The sequence below is a fragment of the Telopea speciosissima genome, chromosome 4, assembly GCF_018873765.1.
Source record: "Telopea speciosissima isolate NSW1024214 ecotype Mountain lineage chromosome 4, Tspe_v1, whole genome shotgun sequence".
Lineage (NCBI taxonomy): Eukaryota > Viridiplantae > Streptophyta > Magnoliopsida > Proteales > Proteaceae > Telopea > Telopea speciosissima.
Window position 1 is genome coordinate 31,340,784 of NC_057919.1, and position 27,992 is coordinate 31,368,775.

The 27,992-nt window shown below is 40.0% G+C and overlaps 1 protein-coding gene and 1 long non-coding RNA gene across 2 annotated transcripts in view; one reads left to right on the forward strand and one right to left on the reverse strand.

Annotated features, from left to right (window-relative positions):
- Positions 1-23,596, forward strand: part of LOC122660129 — a 70,314-nt gene extending 46,718 nt beyond the window's left edge. Inside the window, exons 10-11 of the mRNA XM_043855308.1 lie at positions 14,903-15,000; positions 23,231-23,596. Of these exons, the coding sequence (XP_043711243.1) occupies positions 14,903-15,000; positions 23,231-23,302 (170 nt within the window). The 3' untranslated portion in view covers positions 23,303-23,596. The remainder of the gene's footprint in view (positions 1-14,902; positions 15,001-23,230) is intronic.
- On the reverse strand, positions 7,229-27,871 carry LOC122660130. The gene is made up of 3 exons (XR_006332628.1): positions 27,858-27,871; positions 11,843-11,848; positions 7,229-7,347 (listed from the first exon to the last, which is right to left on the reverse strand). It is a non-coding gene; the product is annotated as an uncharacterized LOC122660130 (long non-coding RNA).
- Positions 27,872-27,992: the final 121 nt, after the last annotated feature.

Below are 27,992 nucleotides of genomic sequence, written 5' to 3' on the forward strand. Positions count from 1 at the left end.
TATGATCCTCGCTTCATGGAGAGGCTGTTTCCTTACTCGAAACTGCGACCACTTGGTCACAGTGGAGGAACCTTACCGTTGCACCAAGGCCCGCCCTTTGTCAATATTGTTCAACGACAACATATAAAATTCTTGGCTACATAGATGATTACCTCTACTCTTGTTCAACTGCCCATTTTCTAGTGTTATTGTGTATGCCAATTCACAGATGAACATATAATTAATATGTGATTTTTTGACTCTTCACTTTGATTTATGTTTATTTCTCTATTTTTGATGAATATGCTTATAATATATCCTATGCTTTGTTTATTATAAGTTAATTTTCCCATATTAGGTCATTATTAGCATAATGTATGGTCCTCGCTTCATGGAGAGGTGAATCAGTGTCTCCACCAAAATTTCGCAACACACGCAGATGATCTCACAATGATGTAGCTGTCTTTGAGCAAAACTTGATTGGTTGGGGCAGACTGGCAGTCCCGAGTTTACCAATCCCCCACACAAGCGTATGCACGTCTACCTCGCTACTGTTTGCAAGAAATAATAACCCCAAGCGTATGGATCAATCGTAGGTTGAACTCAAGGAGATATACGCCACCCTATTTTACTCACTTTAAAGCAATGCAAAGTGAACCAAATTAAAGTGCTAAATTAAACTAATTAAACTAAAGAAAATTAACGCATCCTAACTCACAAGCATCTAGCGAATTGAATTGGCATCCTAACACACAAGCATCTAACCTATCAATACTAACGCGGATTCGAAGGAATAAATTGCAGCAACACATCACAACCACATAAAAAAAACCAAAAGAAGAGATTAGAGCGGGAGAATGAGACTAAGATATTAGAGATGTAAAACCCGAAGGGGCTTGAACCGGATTGAAATTGCTTGCTTCTCACACTTGAAATGGCGCTACCAAATCTGAAATTAAAACAAAAATAATTAAATTAAAATCTTAACATAATGCATGATAATAATAGTAACTAAAAAAAATAAAATCCTGAAAGTATGATTGAATTAGTGAGGTAGAGAATGAGAATGAAAATAAAAATAATGGAGAATGAAAATTCCTAATAGAATGGAGGGATTAATGGAGATGAGAATACTAATAAAATAATACTAATAGAAGAAGAAGAGGTAGAGACTAAGAAGAAGAAATTAGAAACTAAAAGAATTAAGAGGTTAAGAAGAAGAAGAACATAAAAATAAAAATAAGAAATTGATACTCCCTTCTACCAAAGTTGAAAGTGCATGAACTAATTAGGCTTTGCATGAATATAAATATATAATTGAAGAAGCTTGAACAATTGAACAATCCTTGCATGGCTTCCTCTTCCAAGTCTCTAACTCTTCTCACTAGAATTAGAAGCCTAGACTAGAAAGCTTTAAAACTAAACTAGAATTAAATTATTACAACCCAATTGAAGACATAAAATTAAAGTATGAATCAAAAGCATTACAACCATGGAATTGAAATCATAAAATCAAACTAGAACTTAGAAAACCAAAAACTAGAAGAAGAGAAGAAGAAATTTCACTAATTAATTGAACAACGTTACAAGAGAATGCTAAGGGGTATTTATAGGGGGAAGGAGAGGAGAAGAGATAGAGAAGAGAGGGAGGGAGGCTTCCAACGATTTTGGGGCTTCTCTCCCTCTAAAAATCGTGGAGAATGGAGTAGGGTGGAGAGAATCTTCCCCAAAAATTTGATTCTCTTCTCTCTTTCCCTTTACAATAAGGCTTGATCCCCAAGAAAAAAATAAAAAATAAAAACTAAGAGAGATAAGAATCCTAGTTACATAAACCTTCTATTTTTTAAAAAGTAAACTTCTAATTCTAAACTTGTGCTTCCTTATCTTTTTAGGTGTCTTCTCCAAGCAATGAGATCGAGGCATCTTTGACTTTTCAACCTTCCAAGAATAAGAGCATCTTTTTCAAAAGAAATCTATTCATAGTAAAATTCCAAAAGTGCCCTTGGAAAGCTGGAGGAGAGAGAGAGTAAGGGTGATGACTAGGCTTCCACTCAACAAATAATACAATACCCATCATGTCCTTTAAAAATCGTGGAGAATTGTGTGCGAGGAGAGATTTTAGGAGAGAGGGAAGAAAAAGAGAAAAGAGGTACATGGGGAAAAAAAAATGAAATAAAATACGATAGAATAAAGAAATGAGAGAGATTAGGCACGTAGAAGGGAGTTAGGGATATGGGAGTTAGTTAGGGATTAGAGGTAGGAAGGTGAGGTGGCATAAGAGAAAAGGAAAGAATTTAGTGGAGGGAATAGGAAAGAAGAGAGAAATGTGAGAGAGATGGGTGTGTGTGAGATGAGAGATCGTGAGTGGGAATTGAGATGGAAGAGAGAAAAAATAGGGGAGAGGTGGTGAGAGCCGTGAGTGGGATGAAATTGTGAGAGAGAGAGAGAGAGAGAGAGAGAGAGAGAGAGAATCCGTGAGAGATGGGATGGTGAGAGAGTATCTTTTCTTTTCTCCTCTCCTATCTTTCCTACTATTTCTCCTTTCTTTCTTGTGCAATTCCCATCTTGGCCGATCCTTGCTTGCAGCCCACTTTCTAGTCAAACTTCTAATTTGGATATGAAATTCCTCCTTTGTCCTTGGTTGCTTCAGTGAGAATTATTCCCATCCTACCCTTGGTCACATGTGATTAGGTGTAGGTCCCATGTGGCTTTTCTCTCTCCTCCAATAGTGAAAAATGCAAAAAGAGGGTAAATGCTTGAGAGGATCTCAACCCTTGATCATAATTGTCTTCCTTGATGCCAAATATAACTCTCCAAAAATTCAGACTGGCCCGAGCTTGCAGTTCGGCTCATTTCTGGCCCATTGTTCTTTTACGGCCCGAAAACGATAATTGCTTGCATGATGGCCTAAACGAATGCGAAATTGAATACCGTCACGTCCATCTTGCTCAAAATTTAGCTCTGAACACAGCCATGCAAAAACATTGGGCAGGTTTACGTGTAAATTTGGAGATGTAGCCCCTGATAGTCCAGAATAGCAATAAATAGCCCAAAAACCTGAAAAGCATAAGAAAGCACCGAGTAACTCTGTCCAGTGTGGTAAAATGTATGCTTTATGCCCTAAGATTTCACACATAAATGTGCTCATCAGCTACCACACAGTGGCCAAGTCTACCAGACAGTGCACACCCACTTTGCAAAGCACACACTCCAAATATATACAATAGAAACTAGAAAGTTGAGTATACACACGATACCAAATATATGAGGTTCGGCCAAGGTGTGTATGTCAGCGGAGCAATGCCTTAGAGGGGCTTTGTATATTGCTCAATACGCTACTCAAATTTCAGTCGCTACAATGACCCAGGAACAACTATCCTTGCTTTAGTTTGTGCACGCACACAAACGAGGGCAACAACCCCAAACCCTAGACAAGCCCCAACTTGCTAGGTTTACAATAGGTAATCAAAAATTAAATCCCCACCCAATACATCTCAATCTGGGGTTTATTAACATTAAACAAACCTTAAAAATCATAAAAGGGGATTTGCATATACGGATTACCTCAGCCTATGTAATCCCGCTGAAGACCTCTTGCTTGATGTGCGCTTGAAGACATGAACACGCGTAAACACTGAAGGCAACGATCACATTCATTAAATCATACTTTTTGCAGAAAAACATGGTCTTCTGCTCACTGGAAGGCTTTTTTTAAACTCTCAGTATGTTCTGCTTTCTGAGAACACAGCGACAAACTGCATCCAATTTGGTAAAATGATCAAGATATCCCAGTTTGATCGAAACCCTGCAAACCAGGGGCAAAAATGTAATTTTTCATTGATTTTGTGACATTTCAGAAGTTCACAGGCACGGCATGCGATTTTGGAACGTAACGATATCGATCAGAGAGTGGCCAGATTTAGTTTGACGGAGCTAAAAGAGATAGGGGCAGACCTAAAATGACTATTGGAGAAGTGGTCAGAAAGGATATGCATGTGGTAGGGCTCCATCCTAGTATGACCGCAGATAAAATTCTTTGAAGGACAAGGACCCGTGTAACCGACCCCTTGTAGGGGAATGTTCCTGGGATGCTATTTGACTACTGCTTTGACTTTTTCCTTCACTTAGTCTCTATTCTCCTTTCTTTTACTTCTCCTATTTCTTCTTCTGTCTATCGGATCCATGTACCCGACCCCATTTAGTTGGGATAAGGTTATGGCTGTTGTTGAACGATACGCATCGGTTCACATGTGAACCATCCGATTGCGGTTCAATTCAGCGGGCTGAATTTCAGTTGTCGGATCTCATTAACTCCATCATATAGAAGTAGGAAGAAGCTGAGCCAAGAGAATGGAATCTTGGCTTGGTCTATGGTACACCTGCATTGCACAGGAGTAGGGACCACATGGTCTATGGGTGGCTGCAATTAGGATTGTCCGATCAGCCTTCAAAAAGGCGGGGAGATTCTGGTTCGTTCGATCATCACAAGTCCGTTTGCTATTTGCGGGAGTTATTAGATCTAGTCATATAGAGTCTAAAATAGGCGCACAGTATGTTCGAGAAACACCAAAACACCGAGTATACGCAGCTTCGTTCATGTGCGAAGCGGCGTATCATCCTTTATGTGCTCAGCCAATCCAAGAAGTCTCTGTAGAATCTTATCCGTTGTCTTCCCACACCAAAACGTTTGCCTTAATTGTAGCTGCTTATCAAGCATCCGACTACGTGGCCGCCCGGATTATGATCCGGTGTATGACAGTACACCATAATCAGTACTTCCTGCCTCTATAGAGCCCGAAATGGAATTGTGGGCCTAACATCTTCATTAAAGCAAATTTTTGAGTGCAGTTTGCGCCACCATGCTCGTGATAGGGAGGAGCTTAACTCCACATATTCAATCTCAGGAAAAACTTCTAGAGAGCACCTAAAAATTCCATAAACTCTCCCAATTTGCTCCGTTTCTGCGCAACAATATGAAAATTCCGATAAATTTCTCATCCAGTATCCAAACGACACGATTCTAGTGGCGTTAGAAGGATAACTCGACGAACTATGTTTCTCATGTAGATCACTCTGCCCAGTTCTGCCATTAAGCCTTCTGAAAATAGCTCCGAACATGCTGCCACTGCATGAACCTATGAATTCACCACTTCACATGCTGCTTCCACCTTCAAAACACTGTGTGACACTACCAAACATTGTGTAACACTGCAAACACCTGCCATATGTGCCCGGAAACCTCCGTAACATTGCCAAACACTGTCCGCACCAAAATTGACCTGTCTTCATTGTGAACTCACTGTCACTGCCAAAGCTGCCACAACACTTGCAGATCATCAGAACATCTCCAGAATGTCACCAAACATCACCACACAAGTTGCTAAGAATGACAACCCATGATCCAGTTGCCCAATAATCTCCCTCTTTGGAATTGTTGGCAACTACCGTCAAAAAGTCATTATGACTGTATACCATACTTCTCTCCCCCTTTGAAAACAAGTACAAAGGGTACTAACTCACCCCTTGCATGGAATCTCTCCTGCATAGACTCACCTTTTGGAGTGCCCACCGCATCTTCCTATCCTATAGAGTGATTGACATATCTATTCTCATTCACGTACTCCCCCTGCACATATACCGTCATCTATTATACACGTGGAGTGAGTACCAAGGTTTAAAGTATCGGTATCAGGTATTGTATTGGTCGGGCAATTTTAAGAGACGTATTGTATCGGAGATACGTATCGATCGGTGTAGAAATGCATGAAAATGATCGAAATACACATGGAAATACATTTTTGGACACAAAAAACAATATAAACAAGCAATATATATCATATATCATGCATATACACTAAAAATTGTGAAAAATGTATAAGTATAACCAGACAAGTGCGACACTTCTAAATTGTTATAAAAGATGAGATTTCTTACACGCAGAGTCACTCTATTGCCATGAAGAATGTCGGGGTGGATCAAACTCATGTCTGTAAGGGTATTCAAGAATAAGAGCAACTAGGATGATGTTGTATACTGACCGAACATAAGCGTAATACTGACTCTTAAGGAAGCCATTTTTGGTTTTGGGTGGAAAATGGTGGATTTGAGTTCAAATCTTTGCAAATGTATACAAAACATGCATCTAATAGTTAGTTGAACCTATTGTCCTTGAAGCATAGCCCCAAAAAAAAAAAACAAAAACGTAAGATTTGAAGCAAAAGATCAAGTTTTTTGACAAAAGCCTACCTTTTTCCCTTTCAAGTGTTGAGTATATCTTATATTCCAAGGATTCGAGTGCGATGTGGATCCGACCCGACCCGACATATTTGTGGCACGATCTGAAGGGAGAAAAAGTTGAGATTTTGGGGGTTTTGGTTCGAGTTTGATGTAAAATATGAAAAAAGGCATGTGTATCGATACGTATCGATAAGTATCGACAGATACGTATCGATAAGTATCGACAGATATGTATCGATAAGTATCGACAAATACATATCGATACATACCGATACATATCGATACGTACCGATACATACTGATACATTTAAAAAAATAATAAAAACTTGAAACAGTACATATCGGCTGTATCGATACCTATCGATCGTATCATATCGTATCGACATGTATCCGTCGATACATATCAATATAGTCGATACATTGTTTTTTAAAAAAAAAATAGATACGTATCGGTATGTATCTTTTCGACACCAACCGATACCGAGACGTATGGCCGATACGGTACGATACGCACCGATACTTTAAACCCTGGGAGTAACAACTCCAAGTTTGTCTTTGAGAGCCCGTTTGGTAATGCTTCTGTTCCAGAACAGATGTTTTTTACCTTTATCATTTTTTCCTATTTCTGTGCTAGAAACATGTTTCTGGGCTCTAAAATGGTGCTTGGTAAACTTGTTCTAGAAACATTTTTAGAACAGAAAAACAGCACAAATCCGTTTGGTAAAATCTATTCTGAAACACCTTTTACCAAATCAATGAATTATTACAGAAATGCCATTGCTTGACTAAACAAACTTAAAATTAAGATGAAAACATCCACCATGATCATGTATGACAATGCAAAAAGGATCTTGGTGGATTCGAACCACCATCCCCTTAGAACATGCTTGAGACATGCGCATGTTCCAAGTGCTCTACCAATTTGAGCTAAAGACCCAACAAGTAGAGTTTGAAGTTTACAAGTAACCCAATCCTAACCCAAATTTAATGAAACAGATTCAAATGAAATCCAAACCTCATTGAACTACAAACATAATATCAATGGGGTGCTAATGAAAAAGAAATCATTTACAGATAGGTCACTACAATGTGGTGTCAATTTCAAGAACAATATAAGCAAGAACAAATGAGCTGGTTCAATGAGCTGGTCCTACTACAAATGAGCTTACCTTGTGCATGCTTACCCCTCTCTAATTAATAAATGAGCTGGTTCAGGCCTGTCACATCTTCCCAAAACACAAAAACCTGCATGTTTTCCACCCTTACAGCTCACCAAGAAAAAGATCAATTCTTTTCCTCAATTCTGATCAATTCATATTTGTTATGTGGTTCATGGCAACCAAAATTAAATAACTGAAGGAAAAAATACTCTCAACAAGCCATATTTATCTGCAATGTATATGGCTGATCCAATAGTTCCATCCTTTGGTTTGGTAGGTTTTTTCTATCAGTCCTATATGCTGTACTCATTGTCATTTTTTATGGTCCATCTCAACCATATGACCCACCTTATTTGACTTTTTTCTTTTGCATTTTAACAATTTGGTTTCAAAATTATGATTCTTTTTCTTTCAAATCTTTATTATCATGGGGCAATGTTTGTCTCAGCTGATACTTCTCGCCTTAGTAAAGGCTGATATGGATGGTTTTCTACAAGTTTCATTGCCAACTGAGCTGCCATGTATGGCAGAAAATAAACTTGTACAAAGAGGCTCTACAGGCTATGAAGAGAAGCCTCTCCCCATCATAGCAACCACCACCCATCCTAAGGCCTTAGCCCAACAAAATTTCTTCTTTTGGGGTGGGGTGGGGGGAAATAGAGACAAGTTTCTGAGCTGGGCTTGGCTGGGTTGAAGACAGCAACGTATGTGGCAGTCACTCCACATTCCAATATTCTATAGCCATTACCGTTTCTGTAAAGCTCCAAGGTAGTAGGCTTGGCATGGGAGATGCAGAGGGAAACCATAGAGGAACTGTCTCCTCTTCACGAGATTAAAGATTCCAATTGCCAAGGAAGCACAGAATATATAAATATAACAGAACAGAAGAATAACAATAACCAGATTGAAGAAGCAGCAGCTCTTCTGTTTCAATAGTACCTAGCTGCCCCTACACTTGAGCACTCACCCCCACCCCTTGCTGCCCACACACCCGAACAGTTTTTCCTTCACCCCATGCTGCCCATACACACCCTCACACCCTCACACACTTACACTAATTGACTCACACACCCCCACACCTTCCTGCCCCTACACTTGAGAACTCACCCCCACCCCATGCTGCCCATACACACCCTCACACACTTTTACTCACACACCTGAGAAATTCAGAATTCATACTTGAAGAAGGGTTCTAAGAAAAAAAAGTGTGAAGATTGGATTCTGAAAACAGAGTTTAATAATGATGTATTGAGTTGAAATCTGAAAACCAAAACTATCTTAATTACCCAAGGGGAATATAAAAGATATCAAATCCACACTTTTCTATAAACATGGTAAGTCGAATAAAGTGGTAGTTGATAGTCCAGTCTTAGCTCTATCATGTGCCAATGACCAAATCCATAATGAATTAAGGTATATAGTGTGTATTGAATGGATGCCAAGGTCAGAAATAGCAGCTGAGGTGAAATTCACTCTTTAATTTAGAGAGAGCCATGTACACAGCTCTCCACAGAAACAATAATAAATACAAAAAAACTATCACTAGAATCCACACGGTGCCACAAGATTTCCTGCCACCATCCATGACTCTATCTGATAAAAAAAGTTTGACAAAAAAATTAAAACCCAATGCACGTTCTCATCATATCTGCAGAATCCCATGATTTTAAGCTTATTCACAACTTGTTTGAAGAGTTTCCTTTGGATAAAATTGGAATGATACAAAAAGAGTTAATAAATTAAGTTGATTACTCAGGTAGAATCTTGAGATGATTAAACTCAAAATTTATAACAAAGATGGAGAAACCTTATCTGCCATTCTATTAAACTGATCATGTTGGGTTCTCAGTGTGGGGACCCAATTAGTAGTGATACCTGGGCATTTGCAGGTTCTTGCTGCCACAAGAAAGTATGAATAAACAGAGAACAGAGCTGCACAACATACAATAACATGACCATGACTAACAAAAAAACAATAACATGGCCTTAGATTTTCCTCATCAGCTGTAGTTAGGAGAAAGGTTTGGAGATTAGGAAAACAAGACTCGATATAAGCCTAAAACTACCAGAGAACCAGATCTGAAGACTTCCATTAACATTACACAGCTTCGATTCACATTGCACAAAAAAAAAAAAAAAAAAACAGAGAACCAGATCGGAAGACAAAAAAATCAAACAAAAGGGGTGAGGAAGAAGCAGAGAGGGGCTTTACCTTTTGGAGATTGGATTGATATGTGGGAGGTCAGGTCTTGTGAGTAGACCTTCGTTCGTTGAGTTCAAAGCCTTGGATTTGAAGGGTTTCTGCAAAAATCATAGTACAATGCTAAATCGCAAGCAAAAAAATTAAAAGAAGAAGATAAAACAACTATGAAATCGCAACAGAATACGCATAAGGAAGGTAAAACCCAATAATAATAAGGAAAAGAAGAGGAATAAGCAGAGGAAGAAGAAGAATAGGTCCCAGTTCTAACCTTCGGCTGTACTCAAGGGTTTGTGAGATTAGAAAAATATCTGGTAATTGGATTTAGGGTTTCTACAACAGCAAAATACAAGATTAGAAGAAGAAGATCACGCAGTTTACTACGCACAAGGACAGTAAGATCGCAAGAAAAAAAAGAAAAGAAGAGGAAGAAGCAGAGGAAGAAGAAGTAGATGAAGAAGCAGAAGAAGGCGATGGCTTTTACCTGAGTTCGCCAACGATGTACAGTGGAGCTTCGATCGGGCTTGGAGAGGTTGGAAGATGTTCAATGGAGCTTTGATGGAACTTTGTTGGGTCTTTACGATCGATGGTGCTTGGAAATTATCGGGCACAACTTCTCTATTTTTCCCTCTTTTGTTTCAACGAAGACGTTTTAAAATTGGAGAAACAAGGTTTTTGTTGTTTCTCGAAATGGTGTTTTGGTTGTTTTTTTTACCCGGTTTGTTTTTATAAAACGGAAAAACAGACCGGTGCATCAACACCAGAAACGTGAAACAGAAGCGTTACCAAACGGGCTTTGAGTGTTCGAAAGTTGTATTTGGGAAGTGCTTCATGAAAATATCTGCCACCTGCTCAGATGTAGGAACAAAATCCAATCCTACTTCATTGGCGTTGACCTTCTCAAAGTGATAGCAGATATCTGTGTTTCGTCCTGGAATGCTGTACCGGGTTCTCGAGATATTGGTGGCGCTTGATTGGACCAGCTTAGTATGAGATAGGTTAAAGGGCTTGATTAAACGAATTCCATCAGCTCTGAAACTTTTGACATATCGGTTAAGTACCTAACATTTGGTAACAAAGCCAGTCACCACGTCATGGGTTTGAGTCACGGAAAGGGGCTATTTGGAGTAGAGTGAAAGCCATCAAGAAAGGGCTACCTGCCGCTAAGCAAAAATCTTGGAGCAGAGTGGAGCCCCTTGGAAAGGGTTACCTACCGCCAGAGTGAGAGCTGCCTAGAGTGAGAGCCACCAAGGATGACTGCTATGGAAGCGTGGTGGTCTGTTATGTGCCTAATGGGGCCCACTGTAGTGTATGGATGCTAGATTGGGCCAGCCTAATATTGGATAGGTTAAAGGGTTTGATTAAACGTGTTCCATCAGCTCTGGAGCTTTTGGCGTATCGGTTAAGTACCTAGCAGAACACCTGACCGTATTGGCTTGGAAGCTGTTGTCGGTTCATTTATCTTGACATCAGAATTTTCAACCACCTTGCCAAATCATTTTTTGTAGCTCCAATAAGCCTTGCTTTTCGATTAGTAACCAAGGAAAATCCCTTTATCTGCTCTGTCATTGAATTTCCCAAGGTTGTCCTCCACACCTCCTTCCTCTTAATGAAGCAACGAGAGCCAAACAACTTGAAATATTTCACTGTAGCCTTTCTCCCAAACCATAACTCATATGGAATTGGTTTTATGTGGCCAAATCTTGGCCGCCCGGATTGTGATCCGGTGTATGACAATGCACCATAATCGGTACTCCCCGCCTTTCATAGAGCCTGAAATGGAATCTTAGGCATAACTTCTTCATTAAAGTGAATTTTGAGTGTGGTTCGCACCACCATGCTAGTGACAGGGAGGAGCTTAACTCCACAAATGCAATCTCAGGAAATACTTCCACAGAGTACCTCAACAATCCATAGATTCTCCCAATTTGTTCTGTTTCTGTGCGACAATATGAACATTGTGATAACTTTCTCATCTGGTATCGAAACGATGCGTTCCAGTGGCATTGGAAAGATAACTCGACGAACTACATTTCTCATGTAGATCACTCTACCCAGTTTTGCCATTAAGCCTTCTGAAAATAGCTCCGAACATGCTGCCACTGCATGAACCTATGAATGCACCACTTTTACTGTATGGGGCCTTCACATGCTGCTTCCACCTTCTGCCAAACAATTTGCAATACTGTAAACACCTGCCATATATGCCATGAAACCTCCGTAACAGTGCCATACACTGTCCGCACCAAAATTGACCTGTCTTCACTGCGAACTCACTGTCTGTCAGTGTCAAAGCTGCCACAACACCTGTGCATCATCCAAACATCTCCAGAACGTCACCATACATCACCACACAAGTTGCCAACAATGACAACCCATGATCTATGATGGGGGACAGAAATCAAGAAGAGGGTTGAAGGAGGTAGAAGAAGAAACCAGAGGGGGAGGGGAGAAATCACACAGAAGAAAGGGGAAGAAGGAGACGCAGCAGAAGAAGGGAGCGTCCAAGAAGAGGGGGGGGGGGAGAAGCAACCAGCCACGCAGGCTTCAAACTCTCAATTCATTCTTGCATTCATTAATTCAAATCTCTCCTGTATTACATGCTTATAAAGAAGAAAACTTCCTTACATGAAAATAGATACCCAACTAAAAATGGAAAACTAAATATCCTAGGAAATATATCAAATCTAAAATTACCCAAAAGAGATAATACGTGATCCACCCAATCTCCTAAAATAAGATAAAATAAAATAAAAGATATTATCTTGCTAAATAAAATAAATTCCTAAAATACTACTAAATCTAAAAGACCCAAATCTGGTCCAGTTCATCTTGGTCTGGGTTCACAAACAGGTTCGGGTCAATCCATCGAAATTGTCCTGCATCAATCTAGTTGCCCAACATAATTATATCATGTTGCATTGATATGGATTCTATGTTGATACTAGCATAAATTGCATAATATAAAATTTTATATAGAAAAATTATATATAATACACGGTTAGGACAGCTAAGCGGCTTTGGGTTGCCTAGGTGCACCTAAGGGCCTTGAGAATGGAATGGGCCATATGGGAAGGGTGTATGGAAGGGGATCTGGATATATCTTAAAAATTAAGGAGGGAGTGAAGTTTGTGGTGGGTGATTGGAAGAGGGTGAAATTTTGGTATGGGTATGGGGACAGACTACCCAAGGAGATTTTACGGGACCTGTACAGCATTGCATGGAACCACGAGGCAATGGTGGAGGATTACTTGGAATGGATGGAGGGGAGAGGTTGTGGACTCCTTACTTCAGGAGAAAGCTAAATGATTGAGAAGTGGGAAGGGTAGTGGAGCTGATGCAGGTGTTGGAGAGAGCCCAATTGAAGGAGGGGAAATGTCTGGTATATGGTGCTAGTAGGCGGTGGAGGTTCTTGGTGATAGCTTTCTTTAGACGGGTGGCAATGCATTTCTACATGGAATAATCAAGAATCATAGGGTGCCTCCCAGCAGTTGTCAACGCATTGCCTAAGTGCCAAGGCGGTCTGTGAAGGGCAAATTATTCAATCCCTCTACTCTCAAGGCGCCCTAACACCCCCACCCCCCCCCCCCCCCAACAAAAAAAAAAGCCAGAAAATGGAAACCCTCAAGGAAGAAGGGTTTAAAACAGGGGAAAAAAAAAGAAAAGAAATATGAAGATTATGCTCATACCAGAGAAGACTGAAGCAGCGACAGCTTCTTCATTGCTGCTGCTGAAGTAGAAGAGAGGAGGAGAAGGAGAAGGAAGAAGAGGCAGTACCAGCAACAGCAGCCGCTGGAGAAGAAGATTGCAACCACAGCTGCGGCTGCACTGCCATAGGAGGAGGAAGAAGCTGTGGCAGCAACAACAGCCGCAGAGAAGGACGATTGCAGCCACTGTTGCTGCTGCACTGCTCAGGTGTTGTTCAACATATATGACTTCATCTCTCCTTTGTAGCTCAAACTTGATTTTCTTCACCGGTGGCTTCATACGACTTCATCTGTCCTAAAGGGCTTACTCATGGGCTCTTTATTGTCTTACAACATTTTCTTTACAAATTAATCCTCATGTCTCTTATTTTCAAATAAATTATTTCAATCTTTGTTTTTGAAAACAAGTGAAAAATAGATTTATACCATACTGATAACCTCCTTTTCTTTTTTATTACTATGCGATTGAGTTCTTTGTATTACATACAAGCCCCTGGCCACTGAATTGTTCAATAAAGCATGGGCTTGGGCACCATGATAACTATCGTGCCCCCAAGGAAATTTTTTTTCTCTCATGGGGACAGCTGTCTTGGAAATTTTTTTGATGATGAATGATCTGATTAGAATGGGGGTGGAGGATGAGGAATAAGTTTCATCATCTACTAGTGTGCTTGGGAGGTAGGGGAGAGTGTCTTTCAGTGATGCAGGCCTATCGGCTGTTCTCAAACCCTCCATTGGCAATACTTGTGGAATGGGAAGGGGGGGACCTATGGAGGGAAGAATGGCTGCTTTTTTGAGAATGATCCCCTTTGCTGTTTGATGGACAGTTGGAAAGAGGGATGCTTGGATTTTCTAGATAAAGAAGAATCATTGGCTAGAATTGCAGAGAGGGCTATAGGCTTAGAGGTTGCATACTACTCTACTTCCTGAATTTATGGAGGATAATACTTGTATGACGAAAACTGGGAGGATTTTGTAAATGTGCAAAGTCGGGATGCAAGAGCTTTGGGTTTGTCAAGGGAAATGGGGTTTCATTCTGCAAAGGGCCAGTTTTTTGCCTGTGGAAAGTGTACATCCTGAGCATACAGGTTGCTTATTTGAGTTTATTTAATACAATTTCAGTTGCCTTCTCCCAAAAAAAAAAAAAAAAGTTAGGCAGACAATGTCAGATCTAGTGAATTTGGTTCATTTTGTGGTTAAAATGGCCAATACCCTGAACTTCATGTTGGTAAGCGTTTATAGGTTCCTGACTCTCTCTACGTACACACTATATACAGTTTTATAAACAATTACCAGATCAACCATATGCCATATTCATCCAAAAAAAATCTAGCAAGTCTCTCTACACATGCTAAGAAAACTTGGATTCTCTCCCTCATATGTTTCTTTTACTATATTGAGGAGATGGATAAGAGGTGATACTGAAATAGTTGTGAGTAATATATGTCTGGACTCTGGATGTGCTTTTACATTCATCCATGTCAATTTGGTGTTTTTTTAAAAAAAAAAGAAGTTAATGTGGCAGTTGTTTTTTTAATACTGAAAATATTCTAAGATTGCTAGAATTCTCCAGTGTTATGGTAATTCTTATATAAACCTATTCTTTTGACCATATTTAGAGGAGATGATAAGAGGTCTCACTCAAGTTGCTTGGGAACGAGTGGATGTTAGCTTCCAGAAAAGTAGACAAAGATATATTGCACACAGTACCATTCAGGTAACTGCTTCTGCTGAATGACTGAATAGTAATTACTTTATATTTATTGAATTCCCAATTTTATGATCTGTTATATTTTAATTTCATTGTGATACATTTCCATACACCACTACTTTGCCCCCTGCATGAGTCCTGATTGCTGCAGTAGAATGGTATTATTGTTATAGATCTTTCTTAATTTGTTCTTGTTTTGCATTAGGATACTTGTAACACAATCTGAGGTTTTGAGATTAACCCTACATTAGTATGATACTTAAAAAGATACAGAGAACACGCTATCAATGCAAAATCTTGGGGCAGAAGATGAAGAGACATATTTGAAGATACTGGTGACTTGTTGATATTTGAACTTTTCTCCATGGCACCCGTATTTTCAAATATGCATATGGAAATAGCTGGTCGTGGTTCTTGTGTCCTTTCAGTTCTAGCTTGTTCATAGAATTCTTTCTCCCCTCTATTTTTGTGTAAGCATGTTATTGTAGAAAGTTAACAACTTATGTTTTAATTAAATTAGAAACTGAACAACAGTAGAAGAAAACCGAGTGGGGAGACAGCCAAAGAGAATAATAACCGATGGCTGGCTCCCCCTCTCAACTCTTATTTATATGTAACAGCACAAGTACGAAAGCTTTCCTATTTAAACTAGGAAAGTACAAAAGAAATAGAATCCTAGAGTTACAACTCAACCAGGAAATAAAAAAGAGAAAAGAACAGAAATAGAAAGAGCCGAGATAAGAGAGATAAAGATATAGACATCAAGAACGAGAGAGAGTGAAGGAAACCCACGACAGAAAGGATTCCACATAAATGAGGAATCCTCTTCTATCGTGGTTACATAACCACGATCTCAACCCTCCCCCTCAAGCTGGAGAATACAAATCACCCATGCCCAGCTTGGAACAACTCTTCCAAAACGCTGGACCGAATATGGATTTGGTAAACATTTCACCAAGCTGATCACCGGATGAAACGAACGGTTTGATCAGCAACTTCTTCATAACAGCATCACGAACAAAATGACAATCAACTTCAATGTGCTTAGTGCGTTCGTGGAATACATGATTACTGGAAATATAAATAGCTGCCTGATTATCATAGAACATCTTCATAGGAGAGGTAATAGGCAAACCCAACTCAGTGATTAAAGACTTCAACCACATAAGTTCAGCAGAAGTATGGGCCATTGCCCTATAGTCAGCCTCAGCACTAGTCACTAGAACGTGCCACAGTAGTTTGCTTCTTGCTCCTCCAAGGAACTCAATTTCCTCCAACAAAGGTACAATAACCAGTCGTATACCTCCTCTCACTAGTCGATCCGGCCCAATCAACATCAAAGAACCCTATGGGATCGACTCTCTGACGAGGCTTATAAATAAGCCCTTTTCAGGGGCACTTTTCAAGTATCTTAAGATTCGATAGGCGACATCCCAATGAGGTTTCTTGGTATTTTGCATAAATTGATTGATAACACCAACAACAAAAGAAATATCTAGTCTGGTAATAGTTAAATAAATGAGTTTGCCTACTAATCTCATGTATTGATGTTTATCCTCAAGTTCTTCTCCGTCATGAGTCCCAAGTTTTTGGTGGGGTCCATAGGCGTATCAACAAGTTTGGAGGCAAGTAAACCAGTTTTAGATTAACGATCCTGCACATATTTTCTTTGTGACAAACTGATACCTTTCTTGCTGTATACCACCTCAATTCCAAGGAAATACCGAAGAGGACCTAAATCCTTCATCTGAAAATGTTGGTGTAGATATGATTTTACTACTGCAATTCCTGAAGCATCATTCCCAGACATAATTATATCATCCACATAGACAACCATTACCACAATCTTGGAATCTTTGTGATGCACAAAAACAGAGTGATTAGAGTAGAACTGAGAGAAGCCATAACGGGTAACAATAGTGCTGAATTTATCAAACCAAGCTCTAGGTGATTGCTTCAACCCAGTCTGCATACTTTGGTAGAATTCTCCCCCTGAACAACATACTCAGGTGGTTGCTCCATGTAGACTTCCTCCTGGAGGTCACCATAGAGAAAAGCATTCTTTATGTCCATCTGATGGAGGGGCCAATCCAAATTAACAACAAGGGAAATGATAACACAAACAGAGTTCAAATGGGCGACAGGAGAAAAAGTCTCGAAATAGTTAACACCATATGTCTGAGTGCACCCTTTGGCAACAAGGCGGGCCTTGAAACATTCAACAATACCATCAGGATTGTATTTGATAGTGTATACCCCAATGACATTGAACAAGATCTTTATCAGGAGGTAAATCAACCAATGTCTATGTGCCCCGAGATAATAGAGCCTCCATTTCAGTGTCCATTGCTGCCTTCCAGCCAGGATGAGATAAGGCCTCACGGTAATTATGAGGGACAGAGTTAGTAGAGAGAGAAAAAACAAAATTATGTAACTGATGAGGAAGATGAGAACATAAACTGTTCAATAGGTAATGCAGTTAAGGATTTTTGAGTATAGGAATATTTACCTTTACGAACAGCGATGGGAAGATCAGAATCCACTGGAAGTATCGGTGGAGCAGGATCAGGTGGCATGAGAGGAGTGGCAGGAACCTTAGAGCTAGAATTCGATGGAGGAGAGTGGAGCAGGGGTTGTACTGGCTAGAGGTACAGTCTTCTCACGTCGCTGATACACCTGTAGGAGTTTAGTAGGAACGTCCAAAGAAATGAGTTCTGGTAATGGAGGATAAGACCATCCTGCAGGAGGTACAGAGGAAGGAAAATAGGATGTCTAAAAAAAATGTGACATCAGCACTAACATATTGTTTATGTGAAATAGGATCGTAACAGTTATAGCCCTTTTGGGTGAGAGAATAACTAAGAAAAATACACTTAATAGCCCGGGGAGAAAGCTGATCAATAAGAGGAGATAAAATATGAACAAAACAAATGCAACCAAATACGCGTGGTCATATGTTGTAACGAGAAAAGTGGGCGATTTGGATAAATAAGAGAGAAGGGGGATGTATTAAATAGCACTGATGAAGGCATCCTATTTATAAGGAAGCAAGCAGTAAGGATAGCATCACACCAAAAATGCTTGGAAACCTTGCGCAGCCTTTGGCAACAATTGGATCACTTTTCTGATTTCCACCCCACTACTGCTGTTGATATTGCTGCCTATGAGAAGCATGTAGACAAGATACGGGTTTATGACTTCTTGGCTGGATTAAATGTGGAGTATGACCAGATTCGTTTCCAAGTATTGGGCCACTCTCCTTTTCCCACAGTTGAACAATCATATGCTTTGGTCTCCTCTGAAGAAAACCGTAGGGCTGCTATGCTACACCCTCCTGTTATGGACAGATCTGCTCTCCAAACTGCTTCCGCGGCTACTCCTGTTACTATTGGGATTGCTTCTTCTGGTGATTCTTCTAAGGGCATTGTTACATGTGAGCACTGTAACAAGCCCTAGCACACCAAAGAGAAATGTTGGAAGCTTCTTGGGAAACCGCTGACTTTATAGCAAAACGGGCTGCCAAGAAGAAACCAAAAACCAAGGTTCATCACACTGAGACTATTTCCACGGCCCTTGCTATTGACATTGGTCTATCCCAGGAGGATTTACAGGCATTCCTACGTATGCTAAAGTCTTCTGTTGCTGCCGCTTCTACTACATTTGCTACTCCAATCGCTCTGCTCCTTCAGGTTCAAATTTTGCCCGGTTAGGTGTCTCATTTGGTGGTCATTGTGCTTCAGTAGCCTCCCATCCTTGGATCATAGACTCTGGAGCCACAGACCACATGACTGGTTCCTCTTGCCTTTTTCATCGTTACTCTCTCACTTCTGGGAAGGATAAAGTAAGGGTGGCTGATGGTTCTCTTTCTTCCATCTCTGGAAAAGGATCCATCAACTGTACTTCTCCTTTACTTTCTCGTTTGTTTTACACATTGCTAATTGTAAACAGCTATGAAATCGGAATGCTTGAGTGATCAAAATAGATCACCCAGGCCCTTTATTTATACTAAACTGAATTACAATGAATCACAGTAGAAATAGAAATAAAACCCCAGTCCTAATCCTACAAGGAATTCCTAATACAACTAGGAATTCCAAAATAGGATTCGGCTGAAGGTAAAAAATAATAAAAAAAGGAAAAATAAAGTAAAGACAATCACAGCACTACTAGGACTACAATCATAGCACCACTAGGATTAGTTACTCTAATCGTGTAACTAGCCTATCTCAACACTCCCCCTCAAGTTGGAGCATAAATGTCAACCATGCCCAACTTGACCAGAATAGGATGAAAGACCTTCCCACCTAAGCCCTTTGTGAACATATCAGCAAGCTGGTCAGTAGATTACACAAAAGGAACACAGACCAGCCCTCCTTCCAACTTTTCTTTAATAAAATGCCTGTCAACCTCCACATGCTTGGTGCGATCATGCTGAATAGGGTTGTGAGCAATGCTAATAGCAGCCTTGTTGTCACAGTACAACCTCATGGGAAGAGGAACAGGAGTACCAATATCTTGCAATAAACCTTTGAGCCATAACATCTCACAAATACCTTGTGCCATAGCACGAAACTCTGCTTTAGCACTAGATCTTGCCACGACGTTCTGCTTTTTACTACGCCAAGTAACAAGATTGCCACCAACAAATGAGCAATAGCCAGAAATGGACTTTCTGTCAGAGAAACCAGCCCAATCTGCATCAGTATATGCTTCGACACGAAGATGACCATTCGGAGACAAAAGAATACCTTTACTCGGTGCTGATTTTAAATACCGAAGGATCCGGATAACAACATCCATGTGAGAGGAATGTGGATCATGCATGAACTGACTAACCATACTCACAGATACTGCTATGTCAGGTCTTGTATGAGACAGATAAATGAGCTTACGAACCAATCTTTGATACCGACCTTTGTTGACAGGAGTTCCCTCCTTTTCTTTAAGTCTAGTAGTTGCATCCATAGGTGTATCGGAGGGATGACACCCTAGCATTCCAGTCTCGGTCAATAAATCTAGAATGTACTTCCTTTGAGAAAGAAAGATGCCTTTAGAAGACCGAGCAACTTCTATCTCTAGAAAGTACTTTAGTTTTCCCAGATCTTTTATTTCAAATTCTCGCCCAAGATAAGCCTTCAACTGGGTGATTTCATGATTGTCATTCCCAGTCATCACAATATCATCCACATAACTGTTAGAAGAGTACCTTTTCACCATTTTTCTTGATAAACAAGGTATGATCAGCATTGCTCTACTTATAACCTTCAGAGACCATTGCCTTATGAAATCGTCCAAACCAAGCATGGGGGGACTGTTTCAGCCCATATAAAGCACGCTTCAATTTACAAACTTTTCCGCTGGTCTTATCACAAGAGAAACCTGGTGGAATGTCCATGTACACTTCCTCATCAAGCTCTCCATGGAGAAAGGCATTCTTCACATCTAATTGCCTGCCTGTTCAACCTTGCCGCCAATCGTCCTCTTTGTCTGAAGGTCCTGAAAGACACAATAGGAAGGATCGAAAGTAGTAGAACAGTGAAGTGCTTTAGTTAGTTTGCTAACAGAAAAAAGATTTGATGGTAAACGGGGAACATGAAGAACATATGACTGGGTCATGGAAGAAGTAGGAGAAACAGTACCATGGCCTGTCACTTGGGTAGTGGAGCCGCCAGCAAGAATGAATGGAGAAGGTTGATGAAGATTAGTGAACGATGAAAATAAAGTAGTCTTACCAGTAATATGGGACGAAGCTCCAGAGTCAATGATCCAAGGGGTAGTAGTAGTAAATAAAGTAGTGTTACTTGTATGGGTGAGATTGGTTGTGGAATTAGTAGCAGCTTCTAGTTGTTGCAGTCGTTTGAGTATCTGAATGTAATCATAATGGGGCACAAAAACAGTGGAAGAGGATTATATGTCTCCAGTAGGTGCTTGCTTAGTAGAATTGTCAGTCATAGTAGCGTTGACCAATTCATTAGCCCATTCAGGATGTCCATGTTTGGCCCAACGTGTCTCTATGGCATGATTTTGCTTCCCACAATAAGTACAGTGACGAGAACTTTTATCAACAAATTGTCCAGTGGTACCACGACCACGACCTCGCCCAGATGAACCACAGCCTCTACCAACAGTAAGGCTGAATTTTCCTTGAGAGGTGGTGAAGGTTCCATATTGAAGGCAGTAGATGTATGTTGAAGATGAGAGAAAGTTTCATCCAGAGAAGGTAATTTCGCACAGGCCAGAAGTTGGCTTTTAACTGCCTCATAATCAAGGTGTAGACCAGCAAGGAATTTGGCAACGTGATATTCAGCATGTTGTAGCTTCAATTGCTCCAGGTCAGTGGTTGATGCACCTGGAGTTCTTCAATCAGTACCTTGTAACTGCTAAATATTCATTCAAAGATTTGTCACTCTGCTTACAATTGAATAACTTTTTATACGACTCATATGTGTGGGAGATATTTGTCTCTTGAGAGAAACTTTCCTTCAGATCATTCCAACCACCTTTTGCATTCGTGAAACATGACATTGGCACCAATGGTAGGATCAATACTATTCCACAGCCATATCTTGAGAGTGGAATTCTCACGCATCCAGTCTTCATATGCAGTGAGAGAAGCAGTATCTTTAGGATCAGCGGTACGGGATCATCACTAAGATATTTTATCTTCCCCTTAGCATGAATATAGACTAAGATATCTTGAGACCATAACATATAGTTTGAAACACCAGTTAATTTGATGTTGGTGATCTGAATATGGACATTGTCCGTAGAAGTTTTTGACTCAGCCATCATGCAAACAGGTAGAAAAGGGATTAGGGAAAGCATTAACAGTCGCAAAGCTTGAATAGAATGCTTCCAGTACTGAGTAGTAACGGTAGACAGCAGCCGGCAGTAGAAAACAATAAAGAAATAGTCACCTCAATACCCAATTGAGGGTTAAATCAGTAGTAGACAAATTCAACGTCTGATGGATCTGAATTTGTAATCTATGGACCCTGGTATCATCAAGAGATATTTCCCAAAGCTTGAAGAAATCAGAAGGCATGAACAGAAGATAAAATAAAACTCAATGATGAAAAATCTATCCAGAAAACAGAGTAGCTGCCAGTCACAGGAATATCTTTATTCGCAGAGGATCAGGAGCACAGAGTTGAATCAATAGTTCTGACGAGTATACTTGTGACAGCAGGAATTAGTCCTTAGATTTTGAGAGGAACTAGATAACTGTAGCAGAAGTAATTGAGAGTTGAAAAGCTTCAAGAATCCAGACCTTCGATAATATAGTGCTTCATATACTTCAATGAACCAGAATTAAATATTCATCAACTAGTAGTGCAGATATAAGATCCCTAGTTTATCCTTATTCCATTATAAACTGGGGTAAATAATGAGAGACAGGCAGCAAGGGCTGCTGCAACCAGAAAACCGAGAACCTTTTTGAGAACTTTCAAAACAGAGAATGGATGAGGATCGATCTTCAACTTCTAATGCTCTAATACCACGTAACTAAATTAGATACTGAACACCAGTAGAAGAAAACCGAGTGGGGAGACAGCTAGGGAGAATGATAACCAATGGCTGGCTCCCCCTCTCAACTCTTATTTATATGTAAAAGCACAAGTACAAAAGCTTTCCTAATTAGACTTAGGAAAGTACAAAAGAAAATAGAATCCTAGAGTTACAACTCAACTAGGAAATAGAAAAGAGAAAAGAACAGAAATAGAAGGAGCCGAGATAGGAGAGATAGAGAGATAGATATCAAGAAGGAGAGAGAGAAAGAAACCCACAATAGAAAGGATTCCACATAATGGAGGAATCCTCTTCTATTGTGGTTATATAACCATGATCCCAACAATGTTGACATCAGTTGAGCAAATGAAAACCAACCTTATGAATGGATTACAGTCCAACAAACGAAAAAGGAAGGTGAGGGGCAGAATCCAGAGCCCTTCCAGCTAGTTTCCATTTATCATCAATAGTTTATAAGCATGTTCTTTGCACTCTCTCTCTCTCTCTCTGTGTCTCATAATATACATAACCATAAACGACGCATGTCATACTCAGAGTCAAAGAGTCTGTCCTTATATTTCTTCTGCCTATATTACAGTTGTGTGTGTGTGTGTGTGAGTGTGTGTGTGTGTGTGTGTGTGTCTCATAATATGCATAACCATAAACGACGCATGTCATACTAAAAGTCAAAGAGTCTGTCCTTATATTTCTTCCGCCTATATCACAGGTGAAGAGCTATTGGTTGTGTTCAGATGGAGTGGACGTGGTTTTTCACTTGATTGATAACTTCCTTCTCTAGTTCCAGTACAGATTCTTGGTGCCTCTGTATGGTGAATCATTGGTGATAGCTTAGATTGCTTGTTCACTTGTAAGTGTGTACGTTATCGGTTTTCTTGCGCAGTGTGAGTGCTTTTACACAATTAACTATGTGTTGTATGTCAGCTATTCTTTACTGTAATCATACTCTTATGATTTTCATCCTTGATTTCCTCGGTGTCAGTTCATTGCTGACCTATTCAATCAACTTTGCAAGTGACAAATCTCATGTAAATCTATTATTATTTTAAACTGCAACCAGTGCAACCCGGTGAAAGAGAACTGAGACCTTCAGAACAGGAGGGGGGAAAAAGAAAAGCAGAGAGAGAGAGAACCCAGAACTTGGGATCTAGGAGCATGGCCAGTACTTGGTTAGAACAATATTCTTAGTTTTTATTAGTGAACACATGTCCAGCTGAGCTGCTTTCAAATTTAATGTACAATTTTCTATTACATTTTACAAAGGTTACTTTGCAAGAATGATATCTTTATAATAACTGTGAGACCTACTTTAAATCTTAGCGTCTTCAAGTGCATGGGGCCTACCCCTTGATTATTGGAAAAAGGAGGATGCCATGGAGCTTGACGTGGGCAACATATGGACCCAAAGAAAAGGGTTTGATCATTGTCAAGAAGCCTAGGGTTTTTATCTACAGAAAAAGAAGAAAAAAATCCCAAAAAACAGAATGGGAACTTCCCAATCAAATAAAATCTTATAGAAATCTAATTACAGTCTTCATTAAGATGTATTTGTAGACTCTCTAATCCTTTTCAAGCCTACTACTTAAAAGATTAAAATAAACCTTCTAAATTCTTAAACTAATTAAATATCCAAAAAGCAGAAATCCCATCGTAAACTCACATCCAGTCAATAAATTGGTCTCAACTCTTCCGATACTACTTGGAACTGCATGATCATAGTTGTCATGGCATCAAGGTGAACCTAGGTGGTGTCTAGGTGCCTAGGCGACTAAGGCATTTGTTAGAGTGTTGTTCTTTGTTGTGTCCATGGACCTCCATATCGTGGGATAATTCTGGTCTTCGTGTTTTAGGAAGTTACCGGTACTTTAATCTTTCCTTTTTCCTATTGTAATTCTTTGTTTTAGTTTCCAATTATGTTTAGACTTGGGACTTAGCAGTCTAAGAGTTTAATTCCTCTTATGTAAACTGATTCCAGCAATATAATTAAAGTAGTTGTGGCTATAGGTGATTATCTTCTATCGCCCTTCCTCTCCTATCTCTCGACTTTTCCATTTTTCTTCTCTCATCAATCTCTATATTCCTGGTCTCTTAAGGTCTGAAACCATTAGATGGTATCAGAGCTTTTCACATAACACTTCTTCAAGTGCGATTCTGGTTTTGAAGATCTAAGAAGACCTTGATCAAGGGTTGCACCTGTGACTTCTATCTACGGATCTAGTTGATGATGATATGAAGAATAACTAGGTTTCTTTTTACATCAACTGGGCCTTCTGTCAACAGTTCTGAATTAGAGAGTAATTGCTTGAGTGATCAATATGATCAAACAAGCCTTGTATTTATAATGGAGAAAGATTACAACCTAATGACCAAAATACACCTAGCATTGCCGACTTAACTAGGGATTACAGAGAATATAAAAAACAACTGTAAATTGATCAGAATACCCCCACGGTATTCTGGTGTACATAATTCAACACTTCCCCTCAAGTTGGAGCAAATATGTCAATCATGCCCAACTGGACTAAAATAGGATGGAACAGTTTTCCAGATAATCCCTTGGTGAGAATATCAGCAATCTGATCAGTAGAGTTCACAAAGGGAACACAAATTAATCCCTCTTCCAATTTTTTTTTGATGAAATGCCTGTCCACCTCAATAAGCTTTGTGCGATAATGCTGTACCGGGTTGTGTGCAATGCTGGTTGCAGCCTTATTGTCATAGTACAACATCATAGGAAGGTGAACAAGAACACCAAGGTCTTGTAGCAAGCCTTTCAGCCAAAGTAACTCACAAATGCCTTGTGCCATAGCACGAAACTCTGCTTCAGCACTAGAACGAGCCACCACATTCTGCTTCTTGCTACGCCAAGTGACAAGATTGCCATTGACAAAAGAACAATACCCAGAGATAGACTTGCGATCTAGAGAACCAGCCCAATCAGCATCGGTATAAGCCTCTATCCTTAGGTGACCATGAGGAGACAGAAGAATGCCTTTTCCAAGGGCTGACTTCAAGTAGTGAAGAATTTGAAGAACAACCTCCATATGAGATGAATAGGGATCATGCATAAACTGACTCACAGTACTCACAGCAATAGCAATATCCGGATATGTGTGTGAGAGATAAATTGGCTTCCTCACAAGTCTTTGGTACTGACCTTTATCAACAGGTTCACCCTCCTTTTCTTTGAGACGAACAGTAGCCTCCATAGGAGTATCTGAAGGGAGACATCCTAACAAACCAGTTTCAACCAACAAGTCTAGGACATACTTCCTTTGGGAGAGAAAGATGCCTTTGGAAGATCTGACAACTTCAATCCCAAAAAAGTACCGTAGCTTTCCTAGATCTTTAATTTCAAACTCGTACCCAAGAAAGGTTTTCAACCGACTGATCTCATCACCATCATTGCCAGTAATCACAATGTCATCCACATAGACTATAAGAATGGTGAGTTTTCCACCAACCCTCTTTATAAAGAGAGTGTGATCAGCATTACTCTATTTATAGCCCACAGCAATCATGGTGTTGTGAAACCGGCCAAACCATGCTCGAGGTGACTGCTTCAGCCAATAGAGTGCTCGCTTCAATTTGCACACTTTACCTTGATTACTGTCACTAGAAAACTTTGGTGGAATATCCGTGTACACCTCCTCACCAAGTTCTCGATTGAGGAAGGCATTCTTCACATCTAGCTGTTGTAGATCCCATCCAAGATTGACTGCAAAAGTTAGCAAAACTCGAACAGTATTCAACTTTGCAATAGGAGCAAAGGTCTCTTGGTAATCAATCCCATATGTCTGAGTGAAGCCTTTTGCAACAAGACGTGCATTATATCGATCCACAGTCCCATCAGCCTTTTGTTTGACCACAAACACCCATTTACAGCCACTGGTTTTTTCCCTGGAGGAAGAGCTACAAGATCCCAAGTATTATTTTTTTTTCAGTGCTCTCATTTCTTCCAACATTGCTGCCTTCCACTTTCCATCTATAATCTTCCTGCCAATTTTTAGGAATGGAAACAGAAGAAAGAGAGGATGCAAATGCACGAAAAGATGGAGAAAAAGAATTATAAGAAACAAAGCGAGAAATAGGATGCTGGGTGCAAGTCCTAGTACCTTTGCGATGGGCAATAGGTAGGTCGGAAGAAGAAGTCTTATCAGGAGAAGATGGATCTGGATCTTGAGTTGGCAACTGGATGGGTATTGGTGCTACAGTGGATTGAAGCTGCCCCCTTTTGGAACATCCCTTTTTATAGGTGAGAATGTTAGAGTAGTCAATTCTCTTATGAAATTCACTGGTGGTTCTCTGGACTGAAGTCAGCTTCCCTTGACTAGGAACATTACCACCATTATTTCCTACAAGCTCCCCTTGTAAAGGATTCCCTTCGGATGAAGGGGCATCAGTCAATGGAGATGGGGCAGCAGCCAATGGAGATGGGGCAGCAGCTAAAGGAGATGGGGCAACAACTGAAGGAGATGGGGCAACAACTAAAGGAGATGGGGCAGCATCTAAAGAAAGATGAAGGAACATTTAATGGATGAAACACATCTTTATTAGAGCTATCCCCTTGAAGAGGTGGTGAAGAATAATATGAAAGATCTGCATGAAAAACGACATCCATACTAACCAGAGTACGACTGGAAGGAGGATGGTAACACTTATAACCTTTCTGAGTTGGAGAATAACCCAAAAAAATGCACTGCAACCCACGAGGTTCAAGTTTGCCTAGAGATCTTGTATCTCTAGCATAACACACACAACCAAATACCTTGGGAGAAACCACAAAGGAGGAACTCCCATGTAAAATCTCTGCCAGACTCCGAGAGTTAAGAACACGAGAAGGTAACCGGTTAATGAGATAGGTTGCAGTGAGAACAACATCCCCCCAATATTGGGATGAAACATGTCGAATGCTCGGGCCACTTCTAATAAATGACGGTTCTTCCGTTCAGCCACACCATTTTGGGCTGGGGTATCGATATAACTAGTCTGGTGAATGATCCCATGATCAGCAAAATACTTTTGAAATTGATTTTCTGTATACTCTGTTCCATTATCACTTCTCAAAATTTTGAGAGTAGCCTGGAACTGAGTTTGAACCATTTTATGAAAATGCTGAAAACAGGAAAACACCTGATTTTTTGTGTGTATAAGATAAACCCATGTGTGTCTAGAGTGATAGTCAATAAAGGAAACAAACCAACGATTACTAGAAAGGGAAGTCCTACGACTTGGGCCCCAAACATCAGAATGCACCAAATTGAAAAGTGAAGAACTCCTTTTATTAGAAATGGAATAAGTAGAACGTGTTTGTTTGGCCAGAACACAAGCCTCACAAAAAAAATCATTTTTATCACATTTTTGGACCAAAGTAGGAAATGAAGTTGCTAAAATTCCTAATGAAGGGTGACCTAAATGGTAAATTTCAGAAGAGACCAAAGAGTTCTGGTATGGAGAAGGGAATGGTGGTG